Source organism: Schistocerca gregaria, chromosome 3 (genome assembly GCF_023897955.1).
Source record: "Schistocerca gregaria isolate iqSchGreg1 chromosome 3, iqSchGreg1.2, whole genome shotgun sequence".
Classification (NCBI taxonomy): domain Eukaryota; kingdom Metazoa; phylum Arthropoda; class Insecta; order Orthoptera; family Acrididae; genus Schistocerca; species Schistocerca gregaria.
The window spans coordinates 249,936,402-249,960,243 of NC_064922.1; the positions used below are offsets into that span (position 1 = coordinate 249,936,402).

Genomic DNA, 23,842 nt, shown 5'->3' on the forward strand with positions numbered 1-23,842 from the left:
TTCAGTTGTTCTGAGTTCTAGGGGACTGATGACCTCAGAAGTTAAGTCCCATAGTGCTCAGAGCCATTTTTGTATAATGGAATGACAATGAAAATTTGTCCAGACTGGGCACAGGCTTGACGACATATAAAAGTTTGGGCCTAGCCGTCACTCATGCTCGGATAGCCTAATGGTAAAAGTGACCGCTTGTGATAAGTGGAAAATCTAGGTTAGAATACCAGTCTGGCACAAATGTTCATTGTCGTCCTTCTGTTATACAGCTGATGGTTGAACATATCCGCAACTGTGAATACATTTCACGATACATCACGTTTATCATCCTGTGTCCTTGTGTGTTACTTCTCGTGCCACAGTATTAAGATGCCATTTTCCAACAAGAAAATGCTCATCCACTCATGCCACTTGTCTCTAAGAACTGTCTGCGTGATTCAGAGATACTCCCATGCCTAACAAGCTTCCATGATCTGTTCCTGATAGAACACGTATGGAGCCAGTTTGGACATTAACTCATCCCAGTGCTGGAATCCGTGATATCAAGGAGCAGTGCTTAATTTGGGGAGGCACACACTGGTACTCCATACCGGTACCTCTGACAAAAAAGAATTAGAATCACATATTTTGAGATGTGGTAGTAGAATTACGTTTTCTACCAGTACAAATGTTGTAACTCTATGGGCTTTCCCAGCGATCTAATGACATGTTGGGTTGTCGGGTGTTCTGCCAGATATCAGCGTCATACTTGCACGATATTTTGGTCATGTAGCTCGTAACCATCAGGTGCGACCTGAGACTGCTCCTCGAGTGGACCTGGTCCAGTATTTATGCCTATGGCCTTCCCCCTCCACCAACGGCCGCTGGCGCTTCCTCTGTGGTCCGCGCCCATTCCCTGCGACCTGCTGGAGCGTCGCTGCTCCGTTTTCCGTCCGCTGCGGTTCTAGGTGTTCCCTCTGCGGTCCGCGCCCACCAGACCCGCTCGTGGGGGTTTCATCTATGGTCTGGGGTACCCAGCGTTCCGCCTGCGGTCCGCGCCCGCTCACCACGACCTGTTGGAGCATTGCCGCTCCGTTTTTTGTCCGCTGCAGCTCTGGATGTTCCCTCTGCGGTCCGCGCCCATCAGTCCCACTTCTGGGTGTTCTATCTTTGGTCTGGTGAGCCTAGCAGTCCGACAGGGGCTCGTTTTCTATTTCCATGTCTCTGGTTCTTCTGTTTGTGTAGTGTTGCAACTGGCCCCGTTGCTCCTTTAACAATTCCAGAGCCGGATCCCAGGCTCTGCTTAGCTGGTACCCTGTGTCACAGTTCATAAGATCGTCAGCCATTTTTATTTCTATCGATTCTCTTATAACACTGTCCCAAAATCTGGGTGTTTGTGTTAGAATCTTGGTATCCTCATACTTCATGGCATGATCTAGTTCTGGACAGTGTTCAGCTATGACTGACTTAGTCACCTGTCTTAATCTAGTGTGCCTATGATGTTCTTTGCACGTGATCTCCACAGTTCTTGTTATCTGCCCAATGTAGAACATGCCACATTGACAAGGTATTTCGTTAATCTCTGGTTTTCGTAACTCCCAGGTCGTCTTTGACACTCCCCAGTAGTCCCCCGATCTTGTTGGATGGACAGAAAACACACTTGATATTGTGTTTACAGAGGATCCTACTGATTCTGGCAGAAATAGAGCCAGTGTAGGGCAGATATGCCACCTTCTTTGCTTCATCTTGGTCTTCTTCAGTAACCTTTGGTATAGTGGCTGGATGGAGTGCCCTCTCAATTTGTCTGTCCGTGTATCCATTCTTGGAGAAAACTGTTTTGAGACGTTCTATCTCTATAGGTAGATTCTCTTGGTCTGATAGGGCAGGTGCTCTGTGGACCAATGTCTTCAGAACCCTATTCTTCTGTGCAAGGTGGTGACAGCTGCTGGCCTGCAGATATAAGTCAGTGTGTGTTGGTTTTCGGTACACACTATGGCCAGTTGATCCATCTGCTTTCCTCTGGATTAGTACATCCAGAAATGGCAGCTGGCCATTCTTCTCCAGTTCGATGGTGAACTTGATATTAGGGTGGCATGAGTTAAGATGTTCAAGAAACTCATCGAGCCTGTCCATCCCATGTGGCCAGATCACAAAGGTGTCATCCACATACCTAAAATAGCATGTGGGTTTAAATGTGGCTGTCTCCAATGCCCTCTCCTCAAAACTCTCCATAAACATGTTGGCAACCACAGGGGACAGTAGGCTGCCCATAGCTACACCTTCAGTTTGCTCGTAATATTGGTTTCTGTATGTGGATGTCAGTGTGTGACTGAACAGGTCCAACAGAGCACCGTCAAATTTCTCTGCAATCAGTTCTAGTGAGTCCTTCAGTGGGACCCTGGTGAACAGCGATACCACATCAAAACTAGCCATGATGTCCGAATCTGTGATGTGCAGTTGCTTGAGGCGTTGCAGGAAATCATCTGAATTGCGGATGTGGTGAATACATTTCCCCACATACAGGAGACCTTTCAAGTACCTGGCTGTTGTGTACGTAGGTGCCCCAATATTACTGACAATTGGACGTAGGGGCACGCCCTCCTTGTGTATTTTAGGCAGACCACACAGTCTAGGTGGCACTGCAACACTACAGAAACGGAAGAACCAGAGACATGGAGATGGAAAACGAGCCCCTATCGGACTGCCAGGTGCACCAGACCGAAGATGGAACACCCAGAAGTGGGACTGGTGGGCGCGGACCGCAGAGGGAACATCCAGAGCTGCAGCGGACAAAAAACGGAGCGGCAACGCTCCAACAGGTCGTGGTGAGCGGGCGCGGACCGCAGGCGGAACGCTTGGTACCCCAAACCGCAGATGAAACCACCAGGAGCGGGTTTGGTGGGCGCGGACTGCAGAGGGAACACCTAGAACCGCAGCGGACGAAAAACAGAGCAGCAACGCTCCAGCAGGTCACAGGGAATGGGCGCGGACCACAGAGGAAGCGCCAGCAGCCATTGGTGGAGGGGGAAGGCCATAGGCATAAATACTGGACCAGGTCCACTCGAGGAGCAGTCTCAGGTCGCACCTGATGAAGGTTACGCGCTACGTGACCAAAATATCGTGCAAGTATGACACTGGTATCCAGCAGAACACCCGACAACCCAAGATGTCAGTACAAATGCTGTATTTGAACTTTTAAAATGCGCAGATTTTTTTTTTTTTTACAAATCAGGCATGGTCAATGGTCAATAACCATTTACAACAGTCGTGGATCAGCTTACCTCAGGGAAGTATTTAACTGTTTGACATCCTTCCCAGCTGAATCCAGGTCAGAGAGACTGCAGTGTCATACTGGTAAGGAAGCTCATATTGCAATGATCTTTGTTAATTTGACTCCATTATGCAATAACTGAAATAATGTCACATACCCTCTCACCCCACGCTTTTTCATTTCATGCCCTAGTTGTCTTCTGGTAGTGTCACTTTTTTTTTAACACACAGTATGTTTCGTTAAGGCGTTAAACATTTTACTCGAGTATAGCTACACGTCCAAAATGTCACAATACCCGAAATGAAAATGAAATAGAAATGAAACACAGGAAAGTTACTTCGTTAAAGAGTTTTTTCCCATGCTAGTAAATTTCCGTACAGATTTAGAAAGTCAGTGTATGTCTTATTTTTATTACAGGGGAATCTTTCCTTTCTCTTTCGCCTTGTTCAACTGCCTGCAGTTTTTTTTAGATCCTATCTGGGAAACTAGTAGCTATGTCAGATTTGTTATCGGTAGCTTGTACGGACAGTCTGTGAATTAAAGCCTTTGCATAGCTGGAATGTCTGTACAGGTCACCTGGAAAGAGTCCGCCCCTGGTAGCTGAGTGGTCAGCGCAACGGAATGTTATGCCTAACGACCCGGGTTCGATTCCTGGCTGGGTCGGAGATTTTCTCCAGTCAGAGAGTGGGTGGTGTGTTGTCCTTATCATCATCATCATTTCATCCCCATCGACATGCAAGTCGCCCAAGTGGCGTCATCTCTAAAGACTTGCACCAGGTGAACGGTCTACCCGACGGGAGGCCCTAGCCACACAGCATTTCCATTTACCTGGACAGAAGCCCATCCATGTAGGCAAGAAGCTGAAGTGTTCTGTATTGAGCAGAGACTATCTGATCATCTATTAGGGCACATTAATAAGGGGTGTATACACCATTCGTCTCTATGACGACTTGGACACTGCCGAGAGCACTTTCAATGAACTGTTAGAATATCCGCAGAGAAGTGGCAGCCCTCTAAACTAAACAAGGTAGTGATGTTGGACCCTGGGGTCTGCAGTATAGTCGACATTTTAACTCATGCCAGAGGTGTTCCACTGGGTTCAGATTGGGATTCTGAGCATGTTTCCACACATTCTAATTTATACTCTTTCTTTAATAACAGGGTCCTAGTTTACAGAATTGTGAGACAAATTTCAGTTTCATCAAATATTATTCAGTATTTATTTGTGACCGTATGCTCAGCAATTGTTGATTTCTCGAGTTATCGGTTTTGATTGTGTCTTTGCTATTCTGAATAGAGGTCGGTAATAGCGCGCGCGCACACACACACACACACACACACACACACACACACACACTGACTGATGTAGTTACTTCAGCACTAAAATGAATCTTGTAAATTGCAGGGATTCTGAGGCCGAGTCTGACCTTAACCAGGGGCAATATTTCCTTTATCTCTTTAGGTGGCCAGAAATGAGGACTTATGTACTTTCTTCTCAGGACCCTACCAATGTTGCTAGATGTAGCACCATAGCAAGGTAGAAGCACAAGTTGTCGCCAACACACCAGTCGACAAATATGTAGCGCGAATATCTATTAGAAGGCACCGGATCAAGTGGACCTATCATGAGAGAGACCAGACACACCCACAAGCAACACGTCGCCTGCGCCCTCTCATCAGCATGTATTTAAGCTACCGCCGCTGACTGGTTCATGTAAATAAAGAACCGTATTAACCCACGTGTGCATTTGTGTTGTAGAAAGATACTGGCCGCACATAACCACTTCCCCTCCCTTGCTTCCTTGTGGTACTTAAGTCCCATAGTGCTCAGAGCCATTTTAACCTTGTGGTACAAGACTCTGCAATAGGTACATCACGTGATTGTTCAAATGAACAGAATAATATTACATGCAACTAAAATATTGCCCCACGTTTCTGCATACCGGGATTCAGCTATGAAAGAAGAAATAGAAATTACTATGTACAACAACTACTGTAACCGAGATAACAGGTATAACCTCTGGGTGCGTGGAAGCGAGCCCTCAGCGCTGAGAAGAGACAGGCTGATGCGCTGCATTGTTTGCGTCCATACGATAGAAGTGGCGCTACAGGTGAAGACATGGGCAAAATCTCTGATAACATGACGTAGTGTTGTACACCGACCAATCACAAGCCCCATAAATGCTATAAATGGTCACACAACAGCAGCCACGACAGTCAGTAGTTGTTGGAGACGATGGAAATTTTGTACAGATATGACCCGGCAAGGAAATAACAGATGTCGTGGAGAGAAATTTCGATGTAATTTCTCTATTATTTACTTGTACTGAGCTGAAGCATTAATACCGAATTACGTCATGTTTAAAGAGTTATGTCTTTAAATTATCATTTAACAAACTATATAATGAATCCCAATGTTAATTGGAAAATTGGAATAATAATTCCCATTTATAAGAAAGGGGACAGAACAACATGTGAAAACTATAGAGGTAAAACACTCCTAAGCACAGCTTTTAAGATCTTAAGTATATTAAACGAAAGGATACAGAAGTGTGCAAAAGGAATACTAGGGGAATATCAGTGTGGCTTTCGACCAGACACAAAAACAACCGATCAAATATTTGTGATAAGACAAATGATGGAAAAGTTCTATGAATATGATATAGATCCGCATTTCCTATTCATCGACTTCAAACAAGCTTTTGACAGCATAAATCGGCAAGAACTATACAGAGTACTGAAAGAAGTTGGTATATGTGCTAAACTAATAAGACTAATCAGAATGACAATGACAGAGACAAGAACAAAAGTAAAGGTCCTTAGCAGAACAAGTGAAAGCTTTGACTTTAATAAAGGTGTGAAGCAAGGTGATAGTCTCTCCACTGTTCTATTCAATATAGCCCAGCATAGTGTAGTAAATAAAATCAACAAACCATATTATGAAACTAGCCAGGTATGTGCATACGCTGATGACATTGCTATAGTAGGAAGAAATACCAATATACTCCTAGAAACATACCGGGGAATGGAAACAGAAGCCTTAAAAATTGGCCTCATAGAAAGTAAAAACAAAACAAAATATGGTAATGTCACAATCTCAGACCAGGAGAACCCCTAAAAACCTAAACATCAATGGGAAATGCTTCAAAGGAGTGTCCTCTTAACTACTTGGGAGCCCTAATAACAAATGATAACAGTATTGGAAAGGCTATAAGGGAAAGAATACAAGCAGGGAACAGAGCTTACTTTGCAAATATGCAACTTTTCAAAAATAGCCTTGTTACAAGAAAAACTAAACTGCTAATATATAATTCCCTAGTCCTCCCAGTGTCTGCCCTATGTCACATACAGGTCAGAGGTATGGACGTTGACAGAACACGATAAAAATGCACTAGAACCATTGAGCGGAAAATACTACGCAAAATCTATGGGCCATTAAGGGAGGAAGAAGGCTGGAGAATACGCTGCAATGCCGAATTACAAGAGTTAAAACAAGGAAGGAACATAGTAAAATGTGTGAAATCACAGAGATTACGATGGCTAGGACACTTTGAGAGAATGGCAGAGGATAGCATTCCAAAGAAAATGATGAAAGGTGTGATCCATTCAGTTAGACGAAAACTGAGACCTGGGAGAAGATGGATCGACATGGTAATAATGGATATCACCAGTATGGGAGTCCCGGGGTGGAAAAGAACAGCAAATAACCGAGAAGTGTGGAGGAAGATTGTTGAAGAAGCCAAGGCTCACCAAGGGCTGTACCGCTACTGAAGAAGAAGAAGAAGAAGAAGAAGAAGAAGAATGTTAAGTGAAGCAGTCATAGTGTCATTTCGTCAATCAGTGTGCTGAAGCAGCCTCATCTAAATAACATCATCCATCTCCATAATGTAAGGCTGTCTATTGAATGTGAGATAGTGTAAAACGTGTAGGCTGGGAAATGTGTTTTACTGAGAAACTCTCTTGCCACTTTCCTAATAGGAGTACCATGTGACATGCTAGGTTATCAAATAGTGAGAGTAAAGGAACCGCTGATATATAAACTAATTTGCTATGAAATACTCAGGCGCCATTATTAATAAGTATCATTAAAAGATAATTAATTATAGAAATTACCTTCAATTTCCACGTTTACTGTCACCTCTACCTCTTCCATTTTGCCATCGAAGCCTAGTGAAACAGTCCATGCACCAGCGTCGCCATAATAAGCTGTATCTATGTCCACTTTGCAGTAACCAGCAAATATTTCATAATAAGGAGTTCCGTCTGGCTTCTTTATGCTGCAGTAAGAAGCTCCATCGACCATAGAATCCCATGATAAACGGCTTCCAGCGCTTACTTTCACGTTTTTATCTTCAGGAGCAATATCTGAGAAAATACGAAAAAGTTTCTTAAATTTCCAAAAATGCAAAGGATAATTTCAAATTAATGTAGAATATATCGACGCAGTAATGACCTTGTAGAGATACGTCTTCAAATAACCTTAGCTGACGTCGAGTTGAGACTTTATAACTGGTGCAGATGTGAAGCGTATCAGCCATATCACTGGAAACCTACAGGATTTTTAGCAATTCCTCGTCTTCTAGAGGTCGTTGAGGGGTCTTAGTAGATAAAGTTTTGACAAGGAAACCAAGTTCCGAAGTGTACTGTATCGATACAAAATGAGTTTGAAGATCAAATCACATTCAAATCTCTCGCTTCACGGTACGCACACACGCTGAGAAGATGGCGACGTCGTCAGTCCACGTTGTAATTATGACGTCATATACAATTTTCGTCCGACTACAACAAATGCTGCGGGAAACTACGTTCGAAACTAGGAGGATTGACTAGTCCTGCTTGGATGTGGAAAACTGTCCTTTGAAGCGGACGTACTTCGTCATGTAGAAGAGAACCTGACGAAGAGCTGAATCCAGGATTTTCGTCGGGAGGAGGTCGGAGCTCACAGAAATTTTGTATCTGCCGTTTCCAAATTCTCTAGAGTAATCGAAGATGTTGCCTTAATCTAATGTAATAACTACAGTAGCGAGAAAATTTTCGAGATTGTCTGGTGTAAAAGCTATGTTGCAAAGAATCTCTCTCTCTCTCTTTCTTTCTTTCGATTAAGAAGGAACAGGTGTAGTTTTGGGAGAATTGCAGTCCCCAAAGAACCCCACACTCCCCTGGATTTGTCTTTGCTCCAAACATTACCGATGTAATGGACTTCTGCAGAACATACAAGTCAGGGCTTAGTGTCTCCGCTGTGTGCATATTGTGAAGCAGGAGACTTGAAACTGTATTTCGCGACACGGGTTCCTTACCAAAACTCATCTACTAAGCCCTGTCTAGGAGCTTGGCGCAGGAATTATAAAACACCCTGTATACTCGTTTATTCAGATTCTTGAGTAAGTAAGGTTCTCATCTAGTGCTTAGCTTATTTTACCACTTGCCTTGACTTTATGGACTTTATTCTACCTGCCATATATTGGGAATAAAACCTGGTCCATTTCCAGTAAACGAAAAATCCAGATCTTATCAATGATTTTTTTCGTAGGAATCCGGAAGACAGTTGGAGGGAAGGAACATTACATCGTCCTTGGGGTGTGACCCGAAATAAAAAAAATGGGACGAAATATAGCATACCTGGCACTTTAGTGTAATAAACCATACACGTACCTTTTTTGTCCGTGCACATTGCAAGAAGAAAGTTTGAAACCCAACCAATATGCACACTGACTTAATAAAAACGTGGAGTAACGCACCTTCTATTTTAAATTGCCAGAATGCTTCTTTTCTTTGAAATGACCTTTCAAGGAAAATATGAAACTTTTAATGTCAACATATGTGAGAGAATAGCTCCAAAACAGAGCATCTACAAAACCGCCCATAAGAAAGACAACTACTTCAGTTTCGAAGCAACATTCAGTCAAAATTTCAATGAGTTAAGGAAGTTCAATATTTTGAGTTAAGAAATCATTCCTTTAAACTCTATATCTCCCTCAATTTCCTAACATTTGTCCCACAGTACGGGGACCCCAGTTTTCATGATTTGGTGCATTTATTTATTTTTAACCCTGTGGTCAGATGTCCTTCCTGTCATTATAGTGATCACTTAACTCAAGGGGGGGAAGTCGTCACGGTAGAAGATACAGCCAGGTACGAGGCATCACCTAATGCAGATTAACATGCCGACCCCACCAATATACAGGTTAAGAGCAGGAGAAAGAAGAATGACTGATTTTTATGAGGAGTTCTGCGTTCGGTCTGTGCCGGCCATTGGGTGAGATTATGGTAGCTAGTGTCCAGCACAGTTACATGACAGCGTGTTCCTTGTACAACCGTTCAGCAGCAATAACACTTGTTTTTAGTGCAGTACTTCTATCATTAAGTTGTGACAGATGGAAAGAGATACAACTAGCAAAATTTCAAGAAGGGTAAGTAAGGATTTCTGGAGTTATTGCATGCTTCTCGATGTTTGGTTATGATTGGCAGAGAATTAACACAGAAAGTTCAGTTTTGGCAAAAGCATGTAATGTGATTTACAAAACTCTTACGTTAGGTTGATACATTATTTTCAGTATAAATGAATAATTTCAGTAAAAATTAATGACAGCAAACGTTAGTAAAATCAGTGTAGATTAACTATCTCTAGGTTATAGTCTTGAAATTTTACTATGCGTCCGCTGTACAATCAAGGAATTAATGACGCATTGTGCCTTTTGATTATGTATTGTGACTTTTGATTATCTATTGTAAATACACTGCTGTAAAAAATTAGTACACTTGGAAAGACGATGTCGATTTTAATGTGACGACGGCATTTACCACCTGAAAGATATGTTTTAACGTCGTCTGCCAACTGATGTAGTAGTGGTTAGTTGCCAGAGCGCCATCTGTGTCTATACTAGGGAATGTTCACAGCCAGAAGGTTCAATGTTGCGGATACGTGTGAAGCCAGTCGGCAATCATGTCACGGAGACACACTTGCGCTTCCTAAGCGAGTAGGAGAGGGTTAAAATTTTGGCCTTCCGAGTGGCAGGATGGTCCCTTTGGAGAAATGCCACAAGCTGGCCGTGCTGTGTCAGTTTACAACGAAGCTGGCCTCAGTGGTGACGTGAACATTCTCTCACCCGTAGAAGTCCACAAAGCGCAGACTCCCGCCATGATCGTCGTATTGCAAGTGCAGCAGTGTGTGTCTTATATAGGCACCAAATAAATAAATATATATGTATAGTACCCTGAAAGATGTGACAAATTTTTAATTTTAAAGGGGATCACTTAAGACTATTTCCATGGGTTCGCCCCTCAAATTTCTCCCTCATATCACAAAATTGTCGTCTGAAAAAATAAATTCCTTTTAAAGCACAGTTTCGTATATAATTTATATTCAAAACCTTACACCTGTGTCACAGAAGAAAGCCTATATCGAGAATACTTTACACAAGTTTAAGGGAAGGAATGCTTCCGATAATTATTACATTTAAAGAATATCAAAATATGAACAGGCTGAAATGAACAAACAGTACGTGAGACTATGTTTATTCAACTGTAGAAAGCTAAGGAGCATATTATTAGCAAAATGAGAAAGTGAAATGCCAAAATGAGCACTTCTCAACTGGGAGTAAATCAAAACAATCAGAATTGCTGAGAGAGAGCACAATAACATGAGCCATAAACGAATAAGAGCTAAGCATCTAAGCAAATAAGAGAATAGGCAAAAATGAGATGGCACCAAAATGAGAGCTGACCGAACTCCGTCGGCACTTACTTACGGTTGCGCTCGTGGCGGCATCTCGCGCGCCGTACGCAACACGCGCGCCTGCGATCGCAGTGCACTCTTAGCGCTCGCGGCGGCGTCTAGCGGCCTGTACGCAAGTTGTACGATTGCTGTCGCAGGTCGACCCTTAATCTGTGACGTTACAAGTGGCAGGTCGTCTATCGCAGCACGGATGAGAGGGCATATGTGTCAACACGAACTGTTGTGAACCATTTATTAGGATTGGGACTACGGGCACACGCACGTCAAACCAGTCTTCCACTGATACCACAGCACTGACGTGCACGGCTCGGCTGGTGCCGTCAGAGGATGACTTGAAAGATGAAATGGCATGTCGTGGTCTTCAGCGATGAAAGCAAGTCTGCCTGCACGCAAGTGATGGTCGTTTGCGCGTACGATGTAGCCCTGGTGAGTGATGTCTCAGAGACACATTCGTCCCGCCCCATGCGTTATGGTCTGGGGTGCGAAAAGCTACAGCTCTCGTTCACCTTTGGTGTTTCTAGAGGGGCGGCTAAGCAGAGATGGGTATATGTAGAGTGTTGTTAGACCTATTATTTTGCCCTTCTTGCAACAGGAAGGTGCTGTTTTGTCCCAATACGACAATGCCCACTCACACACTGCCACAAAAACTAAACGTGCTGTGCAAGACATGCTGCAACTTCCCTGGCCAGCATGATTTCCGGACTTGTCAACAATCGAGCACTTGTGAGGGGACGAGATGTGACTCGTGCAACTCATCAGCCGACAACATAACTACGTGAACACGTCGAGCGGGCGTGGCATAACATATTCCAGGACAATATTCGCCATCTGTACGATCGACTGGATGCCAGTGTGTTTCAGCATAGGTCGGTACCTGGTACCTCAAAACTACTAGTGCTACTGATATGTAAATATAATAATCCCCTGTATTCCATATGTACTGTTGCAACACTAAATCTTGCGTGAATTGGAAACCTCTAAAAGGGTTCACTTTTTTTTTTTTTTTGCAGTGTTTCTCAGCCACAATCCACTTTTTAAAGAGCATGCAGGTGTTAGCGTCATATCTTTAAGAATTATTTGTAACATTTCAAATAACATAGTTCTTATATAGGAAAACAGCGATCTGTAATTACTGTCAATAAATTAGAAGCAGCCGTGATCGCATAACTTTTTTAATGTGGTGATCAGTTTCGATCTTTGTATAAGATCATCTTCAGACTTACAACAAACAGAAACTGATATAAACATAAAAAGGACGAAATCATATATTCATGAAACAGTAAACAGGCGATGATTTACCATGAATGTCTGTCGGAGGTTGTGGCGCATGGCAACCCTCTTGCTTGTGGCTAGTGGTGCACTGCAACGTGAAGAACACCAGCCGCTAATTAAATACATGAATCCCCGCCCACCATCCCCGGCAAAACGTCATGGATAGCCAATCACGTAAGTTGCATTTCTGCCGCTTAAGATTGTAACGTGGTAGTTACTATAAGTCATTATTACCATCTATAAGACTCATAAAACATGTTAAATCTTATAGCTTATAAAATGCAGAGTAAAAAGGTAATTACTACGACCTAAACAGTGTGGCCCTCTATCATGTACTGTTATCGACCAAAGTAAAGGGATGGCAAGGACGCCACGGTAATAACTATCGATACCTACTCGTCTTACTAGGGCCAAAGAGGCTACCTGTGGAGAAAGCATCTTGGTCGCTCTAAGGTTGGCAGGGAGAACCAACGAAGGTCGATCAGTACATAATATGATTAAGTGATATGCACATGAGTTACTGTTACCATTACAATTTTAATTAAAAGACATCTCGTCAAAATAACTTCAAAAATGTTACGTCTGATATGCGATATCAGTAGCGGAATGTTACAGAAATTTTATAAAGAAGGAGCTGTATTATGGTTACGGTAGTTGGTCTGAATAGGATCCAACGTGATGGCTATCATGAGCGTAAAATTAATGAACTTGTGCCAATAAAGAACAGATAAAACCACCGTCAGGACGGTCACGTCAGGGGGCGGCCGAAATAATGTCTACAATAACCATAATCTTATATTGCAATATAATGTCAATAAATACACCAATAACCGCCGGCATAGCAGGGCAGGGTGGAAAGCATCCCTTGTCAAACAGTAAAACACAGGATAAGTGGCATAAGGCAAGAAAATCGACTGGTTCGACCACGCAGTCAGTTGTATACTAGTGTTGGTCTGGTCCTTATTTACCCAGTCTACACGCGCTTGCATTTATGTGTTATTTCTTCACCCTGCAGCGCTTTCATACTTTTGTGTTTTGATTGGCTGCACTTTCCGACACACTGCTTGCGAGTCAGATTGACACTCGGTGGTTGCCCATGGGCACCGCGTATCGTGGTACTCCCTGCTGATTCTGAGAGCTTACAAAATGGTGCCATCTCGCTACTTGCCGACGAGAACTTGCTTCTCGCAAGTACATTAGTTTTCATGTTAGGCGTTGTATATTGTGGCCTCCATGTATCCACCTTTTTTGGAATGTTGGAGGAAACAAACGCAACTGCAGGAGTAACAGCTGAAACATGTAATATTATCATAACCCTCATCAAAGAAAACAGTCCACGATATTTCCTAGCATTACAAAATTTAATTTATAATACTTTTTCTGTATTTGAAATATATTTTTAAATTACGCTGAACAATGATATCTGTTGTAACGTCCCCTTAGAAAAATTGTAAATGACTGTGCTTAAACTGACACACAATGTTTTTAGCGCAACGCAATCTGACTTTCAAAAATCCCTACAAAAGAATGGCCCCGACTAACAATAACCTATACCTTTCACGGATCACTTACCTCACAAAAATTTTCGTTTCTCAAACTACTGCAATACAGCGTGCGCCAATACTGCCAGCTGAATAAAAGACTAGCTACCGATAGGCGCTAACTACCAGGCACTAACTACTGATAGGCATAGTTAGCAAATGAAAGATTTTGATATAGAACAAACAATGTATTTACCTTAATAGTATTCAAAAGTCATAATATATACATCAGTTCATGACATCCACTCTTACAAATTTACTGTCTCTGACGGACACACGTCCAGACCATCCGCTCTCAAAACTCCGGCATCTCTCTCCCCACATCCACCACTGCTGGCGGCTCACCTCCAACTGCGCAACGCCACGCGCTGTTCATATCCAACTGCCCAGCACTACAATGGCGAATATTCCAACAATGCAAACCAGCCACAGACTGCACACAGCACAGCCAGTGATTTTCATACAGAGTGCTACGTGGCGTTACCAATATAAAAACCTAAACAGCCAGCTTACACTGTATCGGTGCGACTTTGAAAGTGTTAAGTTGCTAATATACATTAAAAAAAAACGATGGAATTGTACAAATCGGACGGAAATTGGCAGATGTAGATGTGACGTATATGTAGAGATAAACAAATGACCATGATCTCAGAAAAAAATGGATGATTTATTGAAGAGGAAGAGCACCACAAATTGAGCAATTCAATAATGCATTGGTCCACCTCTGGTCCTTATGCAAGCAGTTATTCGGCTTGGGATTGATAGAATTGTTGGATGTCCTTCTGAGGGATATCATGCCAAATTCTGTCCAATTGGCACTTAAGGTAGTCGAAACCCCGAGCTGGTTGGAGGGCACCACCCTTAATGCTCGATACGTTCTCAACTGGAGAGAGAACCAACGACCTTGCAGGCCAAGGTAGGGTTTGGCAAGCACGAAGACAAGCGGTAGAAACTCTCGTGTGTGGACGGGTATCATCTTGCTGAAACGTAAGCCCAAGATGGTTTGTCATAAAGGACAACGAAATGTCTAGAATATGGTCGACAAGCCGCTGTGCCGTAAGGATGCAGCGGATTACAGCCAAATGGGTCCTGCTATGAAAATAATACGTCACTCAGGATGATACGTAGCCGCTGTCTGGAGCATTTCCAGACACCTTTTCGTAGCCAATTGGGGCCTGGAATCTCATTGACTGGAGTAGAACTACTTTAGTGATGAATCCCACCTCGAACCGAGCTCTAATGACCAGCGAAGACGTGTCTAGAGACGGCCTAGGAAACTGTGAGGTACCAACCTGACTGTCACTCGTCACAAGACCCAACATTCAGGAGTAATGGATTGCGTGCCATTTCTTTTCATAGCAGGACCTCTTTGGTAGTCATCCGCGGCACCCTTGCGGCACAGCGGTATGTCAACGACATTCTACGCCTCGATTTGTTGACGTTCATGGCAAGTCATCCTGTGCTTACATTTCAGCAACAAAATATATCTCTCTCCACTGCTGATCTTCATGCTCGTGAAACCCCAACTTTTCCAACAAGGTCGCTGAATCTCCCCCCAATTGAGAACGTTTGGTACATTATAGGCAAGGCCCACCAACCATTTCGAGATTTTGACGTCTAACGCGCCAGTCGGACAGAATTTGGTATGATATCCCTCAAGAAGAGATGCAACAACTTCTAACAACCCTATCACAACAACGGTCAAAAATTAATTATGATTGTAGTGTTGCTCACGCTGCTAAATATTGCATTTTCGGGCAACAACAAAGTTATATTATGTGGCAGGTGTCATAAGAGCACAGTTAATACAGTCATTTCATGAAATAATGGATAAACTAGGCACTCATATTTTCGTGTTTCCCACGCTGGTCTCGTTGTGAGCTCATGGCTCAATCGTCGCAAATATAGGTAGTGATGATTCCAAGCTCGGATGCTAAGTGGCCTATGTGTTATTCTGTGATATTCAAAAGTTTTATAGATGTGTTTCATAAACCATTCTTGAAGATTAAACTTTTGCAAGTTAGGGCAATGGTGATGTAAAAAAGTAATCAGCACTCTGAATTTAAGTTACACTTTTTTATTAGTTTTGTTGCGACATCACTTCACAATATAAAACATACATGAAAATATCTTCCTCACCGTTAAAGTTCACATTTCATAAACTGACTACAATTTGCGTCTTTTCAGCATGACGACCAAGACTTGACTCCCTAATTGCCGCTTACGTCAGAGATCATAGTGACAAAAGAAAGAATACACATAAGAATAATCTCATTGCAATATAAACATATCGATGTATCAAAGTACCTCTACATTAATGAAATCAAATCTGAATGTTGTCACAGAAATATGTTAACTATTTTACAGAAAAACAGTAGAATATTGCTGGTATCGAGAGGTTGAGGTGAGGTGTCGTAATGGTTACGTAATTCAAGTATCATTACAAACTCTAGCAATCAATCCCAAGCTGAATAACTGCTTGCATAAGGGCAAGAGGTGGGCCAACGCGTTTCTGACTTCCTCAGTTTGTGAAGCTCTTTCTCTTCAATAAATCATCCCATTTCTTTCTGGAATCGTGTGTGTGTGTGTGTGTGTGTGTGTGTGTGTGTGTGTGTGTGTGTGTGTGTGTGTGTGTGTACGACACAATTATCGATCTCCGTCCCATTGGGATAATTCCTTCGTGGTGTCTCATCTTTTATCTCAGAGCGTATGAGTACTGGTTGCGCACAGGTATTTTGACTTATTTCTGAAATAGCATTGACAGCAAAATCTTAAACTTTTGTAGTCCTATCGTTCTCAGTTGTGTATATCACGGTATGTTGATTATTAGGATGCTTGGGGACCGTCTATTAAGTGTGAAAACGAAATTTCAAGTGTCAGTTATCAGACGAAGAACAGCTGTACGAAAGAAACAAGAACACATGTAGATCAGCATCCACGAAATTTGTAAGTAGAACTTTAAATTATCACTACATCATAGAAAAGCAAAAAGTGCCAGAACTGTTCATAACCTATACATACAATGCCCTAAATATAAACCAAAAGTATCAACAAAACCATGTACATATTCCAGGTCGCTGAAGATGCCTTGCAAAAAATAGAGGTGAAAAGCATATGGCACAAAAATTATGCTTTACTCTGTTGTAATCAGTCGGTTCCAAAGTAATAATTATCAGTATACCGTAATATAGTGTGTGTAGTGGTCGGGTGGCATGTTTACTCCAACGTACTACTGTGTTAAAATGTGTACTGTATGAAGCATATCTGAAAAAAAGGTATTTGTTTTTTAATCTGTACATCAACACGAATTCCTGAAAGGCTGGCTTGCGATATGTCTCGGGTTGCTGTTGAAAATAAAAGCAATAATGAAATACAGTGTGCCGATGCGACATTTTCAAGTTTCGAGTATGTTGACCTAGGCGGAGAAACATAGGACGACAACGCCAGGTATGCTGAAAAAGGTAACGAGATGTTATACATAGTACCCCTTGAGCGTAGTAGTTGGTTAGCACATGGGTCCACAAAACTTTGATACGGAAGAAATGCTTAGAATTTTTCATAGATGTTGCTATTACTATCGTGTTAAATGCGGTCACTGTTGCCTTGCTTGGAAATTCTAAACTTTATTACTTGTATGGGGCTATTAGTGTGCCTTTATTAATTCTTAATCATTATTTATTTATTTATTTATTGGAATCGTTTCTTAAGAGAGAGTAGGTCCGAGTTTAATGTTTAGTGGTACTGAGATTAACACTTGCTAATTACATTGCAGTTAAGATTAAAAACGTTATGTTTATGTGACAGAACAAAGTTACTTCTGTGGTATTAGAATTTGTAGAGGTAAAGACCTGGTACTATAGAAACGGCAACCAGACTACATGGGGAAACGGTGAGCACATTTTTTCAGGAGAAAGAAATTTCGTATACGTAGGAGAAATATTTTGTCGGTGTATTGTAATTCTCTTCTATTCCGTTTATGTTGGGGACACCATAGAAACGATTTGACTATGATATTGGTTTTGTGGCTGTTCTTGGGCTGGATTTGAAACTTATGGATATTTCGTGTAAATATATGAGAGATACTTATGTCAATGCATTATTTGTGAATTGTTTAGGACCATTTTATCTGACGGTGGTATACATTTTGAGGGTATGGCACTGCATTAGTATAAAAATACGTCTGAGGCTTGGGAAATCTAAATAGAAGCAAAGAAGATGACTCTTGTGATCTTTGTAGCGTGGATGATGAAATCTTTGATAAAAATATGGTAGCCAACAAAGAAGACATTCCAAAAGGTGGAAAGAATGGAGGTGGGGAGTCCAGGATTACGCAGTTTCTAATGGATTTGAAGGAGTGGTTAAATGATAACGGAAGATGATGGGAAGAACTTGGTAAGAAAAATCAGGAATTCTGTAACGTATTGGTTTAAAAAATCAGACGAGTTAACTGTGGAGAGCGACAAAAAATACTGCACATTAAATAAAAAGTTGGGAAAGCTGAAAGAGAAATTAATAACAGTCAGGAAGAATTCAAACAGGAGTTAAAAGAGAGATTTAAAATGTTGTGGATGATTAAATACAGTGCTATAGAATAGAAACAGATCATAGAGTTACCAAAGTGGAAGAGGCAATGCGTGGGATTGTGAATTCCAAGATTAAATTAGTTGAATCTATTTCGGGGAAGGAGATAGCTGAGATAGCGAAGAAAGTGGCAGAAGGTAACAAATCATTAGCAAGGGACCTGGCAAATGCACTTGTAAAATTGAATGGGATGGACAGGGAAATTAAATGTGCTGTGGGTGAAATGATTGGGTATAAAGACAAGATAAACCGCGCCAATAAAGAGGTGGGCGTGAAGACTGTAGATAAGGACGAAATAAGGTAAATTCTCCAACGGATGACATGAAATGACGCGATTGCTGATTTAGGAGAAAATGTAGGACCTGTTAATTTTAAGTTCAAGCCAGATGTGCACCCAGTAACTTTTGTGAAAGCTCTAAGGGAACTGACAAGTTGGTCAGAAAAGGAGAAAATTATTTACATGGAAAGGTTACTAGAGGAGAAGTCTCTCTTCGAGAACTAAATAGGCAGGAGAGCGTAAAACACTTAAGGAATTTGTCAGTTTAGGAATGAGCCAAGCTATAAAGGGATTAAGGGGGGGGGGGGGGGGGAGGTGCCAGAGGATTCCGTGAGGAAATGCTCTACAAATTAGAGTGTATGAATGACACTATCGAGGAAGGGGAAATAACAGAAGTGCTAAAACTGAAGGTGGCATATAGCACGAGACAGAGAAATTGCTGGTAATGTGAGAGATCCCGTCAACATGAGCAGCACACAGGGAAAACCAGAGACTTCTCGTTGAAAAACTTACTTCTCCATGTGGGAACTACAGTTTGTGCTAACTGCTGCACCTGACAGAGTTCCAAGACCCAGTAGGATTCAGTATTTCATGCTACAAGCGTGAAGGCGAAATATGTCCTCCTATGCAGCTTTAGCGAATTATGGGCTGAAGGCAACTATCTGGATTCATAGTAGAAAACGATGATGACACAACGTATCAAGTCATGGAAGGACAAGGTGTCTCCAGGCAGCCACAGGAGTTTTGTGCTGACGAGCTGTCTTGGAGAGACCCTTGAGCGGATGATAAACTGACGCCCAGTGGGAACTCTCGAAACCAAGGGATTGATCAGCCGTTTCCAATCTGGGTTTCAGAAATACCATTTCACACCTGGAAGTTTACTGCACTCAACAAGGGCGATGCAACAGCCATTCCTATGCAAACGGCAACTTATTGGTATCTTCTTCGATCTGGAGAAGTCATACTATACCACCAGGAGACGTAACATTGTCCCTCAAGCGCATGCATGGGTATATCGTGAGCAGCTCCCCATACTGCTGCGTACCTTCCTCGCAGAACAATATTTCTGGTGTTGAGTCGGTGACACGTACCGCAACCGTTTCTCACAACAGAATGGTTTTCCACAGGATAGCGTCCTGAGCATCACCCATTTTACCTTAACAATCAATACTCTTCTACGATAAAAAACCCAGTGAAATATTTCTGATCTGTAAACGGCTATGCTGGATTCTGTTATTCCTCCAGTCTCACCAATACTATACATCAACTACAGACGATACTTTAAAGGTCTGAGGATTGGGCTGATACGACTGGCTTCAGATTCGCTACAGAAAAAAAAGTGTGTATTTCAAGCGTTCGTGTCAGTCTTTTACCTAATCGGAATGTCGGATGAGGTGGAGTGAGCCGTGTCGGCACACTTTCCTTTTACAAACTGCTCAACTTGTCTGCACGAGTTAGCGGCAACGTTATGGACTGCACTATTCGCTTAGGAGGCGTGGTGGCGGTGTCGCGATCGGAGAAGCGAGGCGTTGCCATGGGGAGTATTGAGCTGAAACCGCTGATGCTTCGGCGGCGACGTCCTCCTCTATCAGAGTCAAGTGGAACCCGAAGCTGGAATTTGTGGCGAGGCATACTGACTTTGGGTACTGGGAAGTTTGTGTGTATACAACGGCTTTCTGAGGTTATGTCCTTTCTTAGAATAGTGCTCACTTGAGTCTTCCTGAATTGATTAATTTGTCGTGTAGTAATCTAGTTACCCATGGTAGCTGATTCGGCCACAGATATAAGCTCCCTTGTTGCTTCTTCGCCTAGTGTGAATTTTAGCTCTGAGAAACCCACTTCTTGTCTGAAAGTGTAGATCAGACTTTTGCAGGTTAGCGTGGTAGTTCCAGCCATATAGGAGTCTCCTTGTCCCGAATTTGCTTTTTTCGGGTTGATAAACATTTCATTTTTATCTGTTAGTACTTTTATGTTGTAATTTCATGTACTGACACGTTCCATGAACTAGGAGATCAGCTCCACAATTTGGTCCTACGGAACTTGACGTGTAAACAAATAAATAAATACCAGGATACGGTGCTATCTTCAAAAATGGTTCAAATGGCTCTGAGAACTATGGGACTTAACATCTGAGGTCATCACTCCCCTAGACTTAGAACTACTTAAACCTAACTAACCTAAGGACATCACACACATCCATGCCTGAGGCAGGACTCGAACCTACGACCGTAGCAGCAGCGCGGTTCCTGACTAAGCAAAACTAGAGCCTAGGAATGGTTTTCACGTTTCAAAAGTGGAGAAATGCTAATTGAAGACCAACCCCGTTCAAGACGCCCCTCAACGTCAAGAAGTGACGAAAGCGTCGACAGAGTCAGTGCCCTCGTTCGTGAACACCGTCGCCATGACACAGACGCACACCTGTGCAGCGAGATACTAGATTGTGATCTGTCGATAACCTCGAATGGGAATGTCCGCACGTTCTTACATCGCAGGAGTCACAGCTGTGTGCGGCCCATCGGGACGCGAGAGATCTGATAGGTCAGCACGATCTTTTGCGATCATGACATGCCTCGGCCATCGACTAACCTGCTTTTCTTTATACTTTTCCTCACTGCCAGGTCTCAGTAGACATTCCCAAGCCCCTATGAATATGTGAAATGCTCTGGTTTTCCCTCAAAAGAACTTAGTGACAGCTCCCTGCCTGGAACGCACTTCCGTTACAGACACCTTTTTGAAGGCTACTTAGAGCGAAGCTCCCTATCGGAACATCATGAAACTATAGGGACTAAAGCGGGATATTCCACGATCTCCCACAAATAATTCCGCAGTTTTAACTAAAATTGGTCGAGAAATAAAATAAGTTGCATTACTTATTCACTGCCCCTCGTATGTTTTCCGTGTTTCCCCTGCATCACTTTAGCCTAATTCCCGGTTTACTTGCCCATGTTTGTACCGCCAAGACAGAGTCCCATTTCTACTAATCTCTATGTTGTAGCGACTTCAAATAGTAAACTTAAAGTATGTCAAAGAGAAACATTACAATAAACCAGGGGTCTCCAAACTACGGCCCAGAGCTGGCCGGACATCCCCTGCATCCGGCCCGCCGTACCTATACTGCCAACAACTGAGTTTCGAGGCCTATCGCGACCAATACACCGCGACATTGTCGGAGCTCTATCTTTACACAGCGGAAGGTCATGGTTAAACTTGTGGCTATCCAAATAATACACATTGGTTTGTTGCTTGACTCCATCACGAAACATTGATATCCCCACTGCTCTTTAAAATTCTACATTCACTGTCAACCTTTCGTTTCTTTTCCATATTTGCACAGAACTTCACGAAAGATTGTAACCTGAAAATAAAATTGTGTTATAATACTAACAAAACTAGGGAGTAGTCTGCCTAAACAAACTGCAATGAATTTATTTTTAAGGTACATTAATTACTAAATTAAATACAATTACACTGTAGTTCCACTAAAAATACAGTGAAAAAGTGCTCAAGTTGTGCTATACGTATTTCGATTTTCAGATTTTCCTGGTGTCTTCGAACTGTCCCACACTTCGTGGTCTCACCTACTAGTAGAGCGCATAAAACACTAAAAAAACTCTTGAGGCACTCGCAACATGGACACAATCACGCAACAGAACTAGCAAATATATGCTCTGGCTCTGCTACTCGCTACGAGACTACATAACTGAACTTATTGTTGCGCCGCTTGAAATAACAATGGGTTGACATACACTACCTCTGTTACGTCTTGCAGTTATAGTGTTGCTAACAATGATTTTGAGATTTCGTTAACTTTGCAGGACGCTTTCGTGAAGAAGGTGCAATGACATACTTTTTTGTCGGTGAAATTCGCCAGAATAATATACGCCAGAATTTCGGTCAGGTACGTCCACCAATCAAAATTATGTATCATCATCATTTAAGACTGATTATGCCTTTCAGCGTTCAGTCTGGAGCATAGCCCCCTTATAAAATTCCTCCATGATCCCCTATTCAGTACTAACATTGGTGCCTCTTCTGATGTTAAACCTATTACTTCAAAAACCTTCTTAACCGAATACAGGTACCTTCTCCTTGGTCTGCCCCGACTCTTCCTACCCTCTACTGCTGAACCCATGAGTCTCTTGCGTAACCTTGCTTCTACCATGCGTGTAACATGACCCCCCCCCCCCCTCCCCCCATATAAGCCTGTTCATCCTGACTGCTACTTCTGCAGAGTTCATTCCCAGTTTTTCTTTGATTTCCTCATTGTGGACACCCACCTGCCATTGTTCCCATCTACTAGTACCTGCAATCATCCTAGCTACTTTCATATCCGTAACCTCAACCTTGTTGATAAGGTAACCTGAATCCACCCAGCTTTCGCTCCCATACAACAAAGTTGGTCGAAAGATTGAACGGTGCACAGATAACTTTTATGTAATTAAATAAAAATCGCAGTTCGTTTTACTGCTAAGTATTCCCACAACCTTAGATTTTTGCGGTGTCATCTTTCCTTTAGCCTTACATTACGGTGATCATAGAGTGCTAGGGTGCTTTAATCCCACTAGGTAGATCTTGGCCCTTATGACTTCGTGGAGGAGTCAATGTGAACCGTGGACTAAAGTTTGGAGACCTCTGCAATAAATTAACAGTGTTGTTAAGTGGAACGCCAGCGACAGTGAGAACAGCATCTGTAAGGAAATGGAGAATGTATGCTTAATTAGAATTGTGCTCTACATATTTTCTCCACGAAAATGATTCACGTTACGAGTAGTATCAAGCTTCCCGATAAACTGATTTTTATGATGTTCCAAAAACAAATCGTCTGCGTTACAGCCAATGTCATAGCAGCTCAATACGTTCTTACACGTTCCTACCGAGATTCACACTAAACCAGCTGTCTAGTATACATGACGAGTTGAGGTCCAATTCGTGCCTATTCAATCGGACTCAAATTCCTTGTTTAGCATTCAAAAACTGAGGCCGAATGTTAGAACAAGTGTGTCAAAATTGACCAAAATCATTTACTTCTTCCACTTATCTTCTAACTTAAAAGCGCGCCTGGTAACATGACTGTCAGTGAGATGTTCATGTATAACAAAATAAAATGACCTATGCGCTCATTCTTTGCTTTTATCAAAGCAAAAAGCAAATTTATATTAGATGACTGCTTGTCTTTCCATTAAACAAGTCAGTTA

General features: G+C 42.3%; 1 protein-coding gene across 2 annotated transcripts in view; it reads right to left on the minus strand.

Moving 5' to 3' along the window:
- LOC126353808 (uncharacterized) overlaps window positions 1-23,842 on the minus strand; it is a 341,733-nt gene that overhangs the window by 197,240 nt on the left and 120,651 nt on the right. For both annotated transcript variants that reach the window (XM_050002905.1, XM_050002906.1), the window contains one exon: window positions 7,355-7,606. In XM_050002905.1, the coding sequence (XP_049858862.1) occupies window positions 7,355-7,606 (252 nt within the window). The remainder of the gene's footprint in view (window positions 1-7,354; window positions 7,607-23,842) is intronic.